Genomic DNA, 10,544 nt, shown 5'->3' with positions numbered 1-10,544 from the left:
TGGAGGAAACTATTACAAAGCGCTTTGTGAAACATTGGATCAGCCTAGGCAATACTACTTGGGTATAATAGCCGGTGAGAGGGTAAGTTCTAGCTGTAACTTTTAAAGTAACTTCCTTAAGTCAAAGTTAAATTTCCTTCAAGTAATTTCTTAACTCATTTTTTCATGTCCACAATCCTCTTTTCTTCAGTTCATGAGTTGGATTCTCTTTTATAAGTTTACTAGCTGGCCCGACAGACGTCGTCCTGTCCCAATGTGGTTTTATGTCAAATGCTCGTTCATTTTCAAGATGAGCTCGTTCGCATGGCTCAATCACGTCCTGGTTGAAGTTCGTTCGCTACGCTCACTCACCTTTTGGTTGCAAAATAGCAGTTGTCATAACTTTAAAAAAATAATAATGCTGCACCCTGTTGGTAAACCTATTAACTTTTGAATGCTATTGAACATCACAGAATCAAATTCTTTAGTTGAACCAGCTGTTAAGATTCTTTGATTCCATTCAAATATGAATACTCATAGGGTTAACATGGGAAACTCCAGAGCCACTGGGGCAGAGCCCTTTTGACGGATGTGCACCAAACTTTACACAAACCATCCTTGAATAATGCTTAATAATACCTGAAAGTTTCACTACAATCCATCTAGCGGTTTCGGAGTCCATAAATGACAAACAAACAAACAGACAAACAAACTAACATACAAACAAACATACATTGGATTTTATATAAATACAGATAATATTATTTAAACATTGTGATGAATACAATTTTCTGACATGATCTGTGACTTTGTCCATAATAATGTAGAACTGGTTTGTACATATCCAGGAGGATTAAACTAATTTCTAATTTAAAAGGACATCAGTAATAATGGTACCTACTCAAGCTTTGGTAAATATCCATGCAAGTCACAGTGTTATTGTGATCTTAAGTGAGGATAACAAGCGTAACTGAATAGGAAAAAGTTCAAGCTAGCACAAGAAGCAACAAACTTGCCACTGTATAAAGTTCCCTCCTCAACACACGTCCACGCCAGTGTGCGTGTATTTTGTTCTATAGTGTGAAATTTCACGCAGCTAACTAGTAACTTACAGTAGAAGTAGACTAGCATAGTACAAAAGTTCCCCATTATTGCCACTTTTATTCTGTTAGTAGCTCTTTTCTTATTTAACAGCAAATCTTCAATTTATTTTTTCAGGTCCCGCTCCATAGTGTATTAAGTTTTGACTACAAGTTTGTTTATCGGCGATGTGTTCGATGGGATGAAAGACTACAGAAATGGGAGTCACATGGATCTTTGGTAAGCATTGTTAATCTTAGTCTTCTATAGTTGATCTAAAGGTGAACTACTCTTTTGGTAAAAAATACACAGCAAAATAATGTTCTAATCATTCTTCAGTGGTAGTATTCTTTTACCCATTTCAAATCATTTTGTTGGAATATAGTTAGTAAATAGATTGCCAATGTGGGGTTTTGGCTGGGCTCATACTTCCCGACATTAGATTAGCAGCTAAATAAACACTTTTATGCACAATCAACTAGGCCTATACACAGTTTTAATTTTCATAATAGTTTAGCTATTGATTTTTTTTATATAAAAAAAATTACTTCTAAAACTTGCTAAGATTTTAAACAGTCTTAAAACATGTAGACAGTCAGTAAAACCACGTTGCCCAATATTCAGATGTAGAGATTAAAGCTGCTCGGTACAGCCTCCTCCCCTCAAAATCATGCTAATGCCACTTATTATCACAAAAACGTGTCAAGTGGTTAATTAATATCACCCAGCTATTTAAATATACACAATAATCAAATACAACACACATTTTCAGATAGGAAAAAAAGACCAGACTACTCCAGCGCACGACCTTACCTGCAAGTGGGGGAGGGTTGGTGTGTTTGCAGCTGAAGTTGATTTGGCACACGCCGTAGTTGCTGATAAAATAGACCTTTTTCTCTTCTTTACTCCATGGTCTAACAGAGGAGCTGTGCTCGAATGCTTTGCGTTGAGTGCACTTCTATTCATTGTAGTTTTCATTGCATCCTGGTGGGTGGACAGACGGGTGCAGTGCAAGGTAGGATAGATAAACACATAGATAAACTAACAATAAGCGAAGTTAATGTTTCTGATGTGTATTTAATTAATGCAGTAGTTTTATATATGTAAACGATATTTATAATAAAAAAAGAAAATTTCGACAGTTGACAAGTTTTCTTGTCAACAAAAATATTTGCAAACTTTACTGTGTTGAAATTACTTCACAAATTTTGAATTGCATGAATCTACTTCCACCTTCTCATTTTATATGCTTGACCAATCGGTTGCACATAGTTTGGTCTCACAATATAATTGAAATCACCGTGCTCTGACCCTTTTTACTTTCTTATGTAAAAGTATCTTTAAGTATTTCCCTCGACTAATTGGAGACCAAAAGACAAGGAACAGAGTCAGTACCTGTCCATAAATCATACAATTGAGTTGTTTGGCCTGTTTCAGCGATTTGTTATTGTGCTACCTGATAATTTTCCTCAAGAGAAAAATGGTTACTTAATTTGTGTGAAAACCGGAACACGTATCTCAGCTGGTACTGACGCCAAAGTTGGAGTCAGGCTTCATGGGACGGATGGTGACAGCCGTGTGAGTTTTAAAACTTATATGTATAGGTTTATTAGTCAATTCACCTTTCTCAAAAAAGAAAGACATCTCTGGTATTTTGTTATTTCAATTTTATATTTTTTTACGGTGTCTATTACTTTCTTTGTTATGATTTATGTCCATACTAACTAAACTAACATTTCAGTAAGGTATGTTCACGTTTTTTGGATTGTTTCACAATTATCCAGTTTGCAAAAGAGAAAGGGATCTGATGTCTACTGTGGTATAATAAGTTCATGTGGAACTCCCATCTGCTCATGACATTGAGATGTTAAGCAGAATGGTTATGTTAAAGATAGGTTGATGATATTATAGCTTTTATACTAATAATATTTTTCTACTTTTAAAAATTGTTAGAAAAACTTTTACAGTAACTTACAGATCACTTCAGTTTTGGTACCAAAGTGGAGCCATCCTGAGGGGTAGGTATACGTGTAGTGGATGTATGCTTACAGTCTTCTTCTGCAGTATTAAAGATTGTCACTACAGTGCATTGATGTACACAAAGATGTCTTGGAAACACAATACACACGACCATCAGTGGGTTCAATTCAACTCAACTTTCTACAGGTTTCGATTCAAGTAGCCCACCGGTACACAACTTGTAAGTAATGAAGGCGTTTGATTTTTGATGTAGGCCCACGTGCTTCACAGTGAGAAGTGCCGAGGGATGGGTTGGAGCAGTGAGTGTTGGTTTCAGATGTTCACTCGTCGTCATCTCGGTACTCTACACTCTGTACACATTTGGCACGACAACTCTGGTAAATCACCGAGCTGGTACGTTGACTTTCTTACACGAGTTAGCGTAGAAGTTTTATCATAAATGTCTTTAAGTAAAATGCTGGTAAGATAGTTTGGAATTATTTTTTGTACTTAGTGTACGAATTCCGAAAAATAAATGGCTGATCAGTTTGGTAGAAAATATGATGACACTTCAATCAATCAATCAATCAATCAAAATAACATTATTCGTATTGCACATTTTGTACAGAATGGAGTCAGTTATAAAAACACAATATTAAACTTAAGACTACTTACAACAAATATTGTTATTATCAAAAAATCTAATTTCAGGAAGTTGGAAAAAATCTTCTAATTTATACAAGGGTCTGTTGGTGAGAAATAATTTCAAACATTTTTTAAATGAATGAATGAATTAATTAATTAATTACACAACGCACGGCGGAAATTCCGCAGTCTGTGGAACCATAGCTTTACACTGTCAAAGTACACACTTTACCTTCATGGTAAGCTTAAGCTATGGTTCCATAGGATGCGGAATCTCCGCCGTGCGGTGCGATTTTTTCCGCTACGGAATTACAACGACACTGGTTTAATTGAGTTCCCATGTATACGGTTCCACTGACGTGCGTTTCCGCATCCCGAATTTTCGGTTCCGCGTGGCAGACAAATCATACTGGTCTAAGAGCAGTGGCAGTGCGGATTCCGCCAGCGTTGAAGAGGCATCAATTAATTATTGTGCCCGATCAATTTAGTTTCCTAACATCATTTCAATAACCTTATTCTTTTTGGGGATTGTATTTTTTATTTGTGTATCAATAAAACTACAATTTAAGTTCAAATTGTTATTTTACTAATGTTTACTATCATCCATTCTTAAAAAATTAATAAGGCGATTTTTAAGAACTAGGTCTAACATCAGTTTACAATAAAAGTAACCCCTATTAAAAATAATTAAGTCTGAATATTACCTTATATTATTTTATGGTATTTATGGTATTATATTTGTGTTCCATACTCGTCACTAATTTGGACAGAACTGAATTTCCGCAACGTTATTTCCGTAGTCAGTGGAACCACCCCTCCAGATTTACGCTGCGTAATTATCCGCAGCGGAAAATTACGCACCGCACGGCGGAAATTCCGCAGTCTGTGGAACCATAGCTTTACACTGTCAAAGTAGAGTTTCGTATATTGGTCCTTGGGAAGTTACCATGCTGTTACATGGGGAAGAAAAATGCTGACATTTATTTTGATGTCTTGCAGCAATTCATCTTTGCGGCAAACTGTATAATTCAAATTTTTCAACCGTGTTAGTTTAAAAGTAGTTTTCCTCGAAGATGGATTGCTTGCAACACAATTCAACAACGACCACTACCTTCACCCACTCAATGGCAACAGTAATCTCCTAAGATTGGACAAGAGATTTAAAGTTAATTTCAGTTACTTTTCAACTCCAAGTACCTAGTTTTACTACGATCAAAAGAAAGTGGTTAGAGCGCGAGACATTGGTGCCTGAGGTCCCGGGTTCAAATCCCGCTAAATCACCAATGGATTTTATCTAAGTAATAATGCCACAACCCCTAGGTCTAGCCTGAAGTAATGTGAAAAACAATCCCGTGCTCGTGCCTAGCGTCCTAGGAAAAAAAATAAAAAAAATCTATCAAAATAGGAATCTTGTCGGTGAAACTTATATTCTAAATTTAAAAAATACCTGATAAGCTATTACTCAACAACAGCCTAATTTGGGTTTATTGCTAACGGGGTCAGTGTCTCGGACTTTGGTGCAAGAGGGTCAGATTCAATCCTCGGCAAGTTCACAAAAACTTTAGGCGGATGTTCTGCTTTTCATTAAAAGCGTTTGTGATTCATAAATAATTTTTTTTTTTTACAAGTATTTATTTACAATCTATTATATACTAGAACAATAAGTAAATTTCATGACAATTTTAACATGGGTTGGTTACACTCCATCAAGTGCACTAACATAGAAAAACTTATAAAAAGTTTAACTAAAAACGATTTGGAAGGTCTATTGGATTAACTCTTTTGAGCCTATATTACTTCACTATTATCGAGGAGGTTATCTGCCAGGAAATTTGGATGGCTTTCTAATTTTCTTTGATATTTTTTGCTTCGTTTTTTGATTTCTTCTCTAATATAAGGCAATTTTGTATCTTTATGAATAACTTTATTTGTGGCAAACCAAGGTGTTTGTAAAATTTTTCTTAGTGTTTTGGATTGAAATCTTTGAACTATTTCTATGTTTGAGTTTGAAGTGGTTCCCCAGAGTTGGATACTGTAGGTCCAAATAGGTTTCAATATAATTTTGTATAAAAGTAATTTATTTTCAACAATAGGCCAGTCGTTTGTTCCGAATGTGTGAATGCCATGTAAGCCGTCTGTCTTGTCAGGTAAAAAAAGTCCAAAAGCATCCTAATGTCCTAAAAAGTGTGCTGCTACTTAAACTGATTATTTCTGATTCATTGGCTTCTTCTTTATGAACATTTTGGCATTGTTTGATCCCTTAAAAATATTTAACTCGAGGTCGTGGAATATTTTTGAACAAGGGTGAGATCGATGGCATGAGCTGTGTTGATTGTACTTTTAGTGACTAACAAACTTTTTGACAGTAAAATTTCAGCTGGAAGTAACCTTATCTTTGTCATCTTACCTTGTCATTTACTTTAAAAGGTACGTGTATTAATATGATAGTTATCATGGGTATTTATACTGATTACATTCTTGGATCGTGAAACTGTTGAAAATCATAATACTTTCAATTTAAGTGCATAAAGGTATCTATTTGATTTAAAACAATGATAATGCGTTGTGTAGCTTAAGATAATTTAACGAGTTTAATGGTTCATTACCTATTAGGTTTTGTGAATCAATATTGGTGTTCGACATGAAAAAAGAACACTGCTACACCTTCATTGTAAATGAGTGGATTGACATCACTGCCGCCAACATTCCTGAAGTATTTGTAGAGCCCCTGCAGTTGACAGCACTGACTACATGGAGTAGCAAATTCATGAACCATTTGAAATATGGATTTTGTTACAACCATCTTTGGATAGCCATGGTTTTGAGGTATGATGAATTAGTTTTTTGTACATTTTTATCTAAAACTAAGCCTTTATTTATAAACAAATAGAATAAATATAAATTGGCAGCAGTGCTGCGGTTAGCACATGTTCCGGCGCCTTGTAGTTACGGCACACACCGCTGCAGCGTACGGCTCCTGCGCTCTTCGTCTGTAGTGGTGTGCACCATAACTATACACAACACTCCTAGTGGTGGGCCCCGGGAACCTTCTTTTGACAGTCTATATTTATTCTATTTGTCTATGGCCTTATTCACTATCTTTGGTTTGTCCCCATACGCGAAGATTGAGCACACACCTAGTAATAATAATAATGACCTTTCAAAATAATTTAATATATGCAGCATATGCAGTTTATTCTTCCAAAACCACACATTCTTTGTCCATTGTGGATTCTAATTTGCTTTCTAGTCTGTTTACCCTTATTTATTTTCAATCGTATTTTTTCTTAAAATTCTCAAACACCGGCCCTCTCATATCCTTTTTGGATTTATAAAAATGTCTTATGGCTGCTTGGTGCTGCTTAGTGAATCATAAATTTTCTGAAATTCTTTTTTCGATTCTGCCTTTAATAAGGCTAACTTGACTAGGTTTTAAATAAATAAACTTGAACAGTTTTGGTTTTCTTGAGGTTATTAACAGGAAAAAATCTCATTACAATTGATTGTTTTTGTCAATTTTTAGCAAATTTCTCATATAGGGAATAAGCTATTACCTTAGGTCTCATGGTAAGAACTGGACCTGGAACAAGGCTGGACAGCAAGCTCGCCTGGAAGAGCCATTTGGGGATAATATCTTCTGGGGATAATTTTATTCCTCAGGGCCCACTCATTCTTTATTTAACATCAAGCTTCCACTGCCATTGCTCTGTTGAAATATTTTATTCACTTTGTTCTTCCAATCCAGGGGCAACCAAAATTATTATTAATTATCAATTTTCAACTATCAATCATTGAGATGGGGACGCAACCTAGGTGCGTATTTTAACCCAAATATGAGTGAAGGATGAGTGCAGAATGGTGTGAGATGACTTGTGTAGCTTTGTTACTGACTAAGGTAAGTTTCATTAGTCAGGATAATTTATTTAAAGCCCAATGATCAGGAACAGCTGGGTCCAGTTTCGAACCATCAAAAAGCTACTGACTTTTCTCAGGATCGAACCGGCAACCTTTTGATTACTAAGCGAGCACTATAACCACTCAGTAATAAATAGGACTACTTTGGTATACGGATGGCTCAAAAAAGCCAACGGGCATTGGGGCGGCAATATATGGAGTCAAACCAAGGTGCAGTTTTGCGTACGTGTGGGGAAATTGGCCACTGTATTCCAAGCAGAAGTTGTTGGAAACAAACTACCTTTTACAATAGGTAGTTTTCAACCAACTTTTTTAATATTTACTTTTGTGTGCAGTCACCCAAGAGATCCAGTCAGAAGAGCTAGTCGTCTTATGATAGGAATTATCTTCATCCTTACCTCAGTGTCCGCCAGCCTCATATTAACAGTATTCTCAGAAGGAGGTAAGCAGATGTTTATCAAACTAGTTATTTTAACTCAAGTAGTGTTTCATATAGCATTTCTTGATATTTAAAAAGTTACATGCTGACTTCATAATTAATTATTTTAAAACGCTCTTTATAACTTTTGGATTAAAATAGAAAATGCTGTTGGTTGAAATAATTTGTTTGGTAATTTAAAGTAGTTTTCCTTTTCGTCATTAAAACAGCCAAAAGGCAAACCTTAGAAACAATCATTCCTTTCCAAGAAATCATAAAGTTTTATAAATCCGAAACAAATTCAAAAGTAATTTCATGTTACAAGTTTAAAAAGGAAAAAATGTTTATAAACTTGTTATATTATAGAATCTGGTGTAATTTAAATATACTGCTATCATATTTGTAGGGACTGTTGGAAGCAATGTTAACATTCACAAGAAACTTTGAATAGCTGACAAACAATGTACAGTAAAATATTTTTGCATAATTTCAAACTGAAACTCTAAATGCAGGAAGATATCTAGAAGTGAAGGAGGACCCACCATCATTCTCAGTAGAATGGAGAGATTTTCTTATTAGTTTCCTCACAATGATTATCTCTGCTTCGGTAGCTAGACTAATGCTCTATATACTTAGGTGAGTTTTTCAACCAAACTTTATTGTAGTGATGTACAATTTGATTCATTTTGGTGCGAGTCAATGAATACAAAGCCTTTAAAACCTAAATGCTTATGGAGAATAGTCAGACTGGAATTTTGCTGTTAAAATGAGCTTCGCACGGCCGCTGCTACTATCTTTCGCGGCCACGCATCTCTATCTCACTTTAAGCCCATTCTTTCTCTCTCTCTCACTCAGTCAGCTCACATCACCGCGTGCTCGCGATAGTCTACCTATTGGCCGCAGGAACTATACAAAATTAAAGTATTCATAGACTGAATTTTTAACAAAGGCATTGCGCTTCTTATAAGTTTTGTATTCATTGGTTGTAATCAGCTGTCTGACTCTTTTTGTATTCATTTAAAAACATGAAAAACAACATAAAAGGTTTGTATATACAAACCAAAATCAAACCTATAAGATGATTTAAACAGTATTTTTACTACTACTTTTAACTACTTCTTTAAATGCAACCCAAATTATATTGGACACAGAGATTAAAGGTTTAGCTTTGAAATAAGGTCATATGTTGGCAGCGCTGCTTCCTTCATTTCATTGCCGATCAGCAGCTGATATACAGTTTAGCATTGTTGTCTATATGGATTAAGGTCTCTGAGAATTTATTGTGAATAATACAACACAGTGTTTTCACAAGTTCAAAGTCTATGTATTATTGAAGTATACATTAAAAATAAAGTGTCTGTTTGTGCTAAGAAATGTTTACAATTAAATCTTTAGGTGAGATTTCTTCCCCCCAATGTCTACAGTAGGGTGTATCAATAGTCACAGGTTTTATATGAAAATTGTTTACATCTGTTTCAGAAAATCCTACACAGTCTGGTACTGTTCAAAAGACGAGGAGAAAATCAAAGTGGATGGGTTTTCATGCAGAAACGCTCAATATGCAACTCTAAAAAAGAACGATGAAATCTTCTCTGGGGAACTGACCTATCTCAGTTACAACAGCAGTAATTTAATTGGAGTCAAAAGTGAGTTATATACTTTAGTCCATAACAACATGTACCTCAAAATGTACTGTCTTCTATTTAACTTAAAAACTAATACATGTTTGGTATCAAACCTTTCTTGGGGATGAATGGAGAAAAATATGTTCGGTGTTAACAAATTGTAGTGTTTATAATTATCGTGTTCTAATTTTCATCAAATTCTCAAAATTATTTTTAAAAAATCTCTCATTATGAAGGTTTTTTTTAAATCTGTATTCACGCCCAAGGTTTTTTATGGTAACAGCAAAAAACAGGTTTATCGTAAGATTGAAAATTAATAATTAGTTATTATTAGCTATAAAAATATTACAAAAGTTAAGTTAAAAATTACCTTGTGAAAACCACTTTGAAATCTTCCAGAAGAAATTAAAGTATAGTACCGGTATTCAAAAGAATTCTTGTATTTCAACATAAAGTTACTCAAATTTTAACTTGCTAGAACTATTAAAACGTGGTTATAGTATCACCTCATTACATGATAAAATAAGATATGCTTAGTTCCTGCCAATAATGGTGTATAATAAACTGAGTTTTTCATAAAACTATAGGGGGTAATAATAAAAAATTACATCTTTTGGACAAATTTTCAAGGAAGAACTCTAAACATAAAAAGTATGGTTACCCTCAGGATGGTTAAATATAGGCTATGAATTTATTTTCCATAGGCTGCTCATTGCTACAGTATATTGCTCTACAATTCATGCAGCAACCCCTGATCCCAGTCCAGTTACGAGGGGACAAGCCGGCAGTGAGCGTGAACATCGGCTGGCGCTTTAGATTCATGTAATACATCAGCTGAAAAACTTCAGCATATCGTACAGTGAGAACAATTAATTGTGATGGAAAGTAGTTATACTTGGTTGTTCTTATAAAACTAAGTGAAA

At 34.8% G+C, this 10,544-nt stretch overlaps 1 protein-coding gene across 2 annotated transcripts; it reads left to right on the top strand.

Moving 5' to 3' along the window:
• The first annotated feature begins 6,297 nt into the window (after nt 1-6,297).
• LOC128991310 (uncharacterized) lies at nt 6,298-10,544 on the top strand. Of its 2 annotated transcripts, XM_054414107.1 has the most exons (4): nt 6,298-6,489; nt 7,914-8,020; nt 9,476-9,642; nt 10,326-10,544. In XM_054414107.1, the coding sequence occupies exons 1-3, from the start codon at nt 6,305-6,307 to the stop codon at nt 9,565-9,567; spliced, it is 384 nt and encodes a 127-aa protein (XP_054270082.1). In that variant the 5' UTR covers nt 6,298-6,304; the 3' UTR covers nt 9,568-9,642; nt 10,326-10,544. The 2 variants fall into 2 exon arrangements, with proteins under 2 accessions (XP_054270082.1, XP_054270083.1); XM_054414108.1 differs by lacking the exons at nt 6,298-6,489; nt 7,914-8,020 and adding an exon at nt 8,549-8,632.

The sequence above is a fragment of the Macrosteles quadrilineatus genome, unplaced genomic scaffold (assembly GCF_028750875.1).
Source record: "Macrosteles quadrilineatus isolate MER2022 unplaced genomic scaffold, UCM_ALF_1.0 Scaffold_4__1_contigs__length_99947679, whole genome shotgun sequence".
Taxonomy (NCBI): Eukaryota; Metazoa; Arthropoda; class Insecta; order Hemiptera; family Cicadellidae; genus Macrosteles; species Macrosteles quadrilineatus.
The sequence above is the reverse complement of the archived record's forward strand: the minus strand, read 5'-3'. Positions and strand labels throughout refer to the sequence as shown.

Coding starts and splice junctions, on each gene's coding strand:
- LOC128991310 (XM_054414107.1), top strand. CDS start 6,305: ATGAAAAAAGAACACTGCTACACCTTCATTGTAAATGAGTGGATTGAC. Junction 6,490..7,913: donor TGGATAGCCATGGTTTTGAG/GTATGATGAATT, acceptor TTTTGTGTGCAG/TCACCCAAGAGATCCAGTCA. Junction 8,021..9,475: donor AACAGTATTCTCAGAAGGAG/GTAAGCAGATGT, acceptor CATCTGTTTCAG/AAAATCCTACACAGTCTGGT.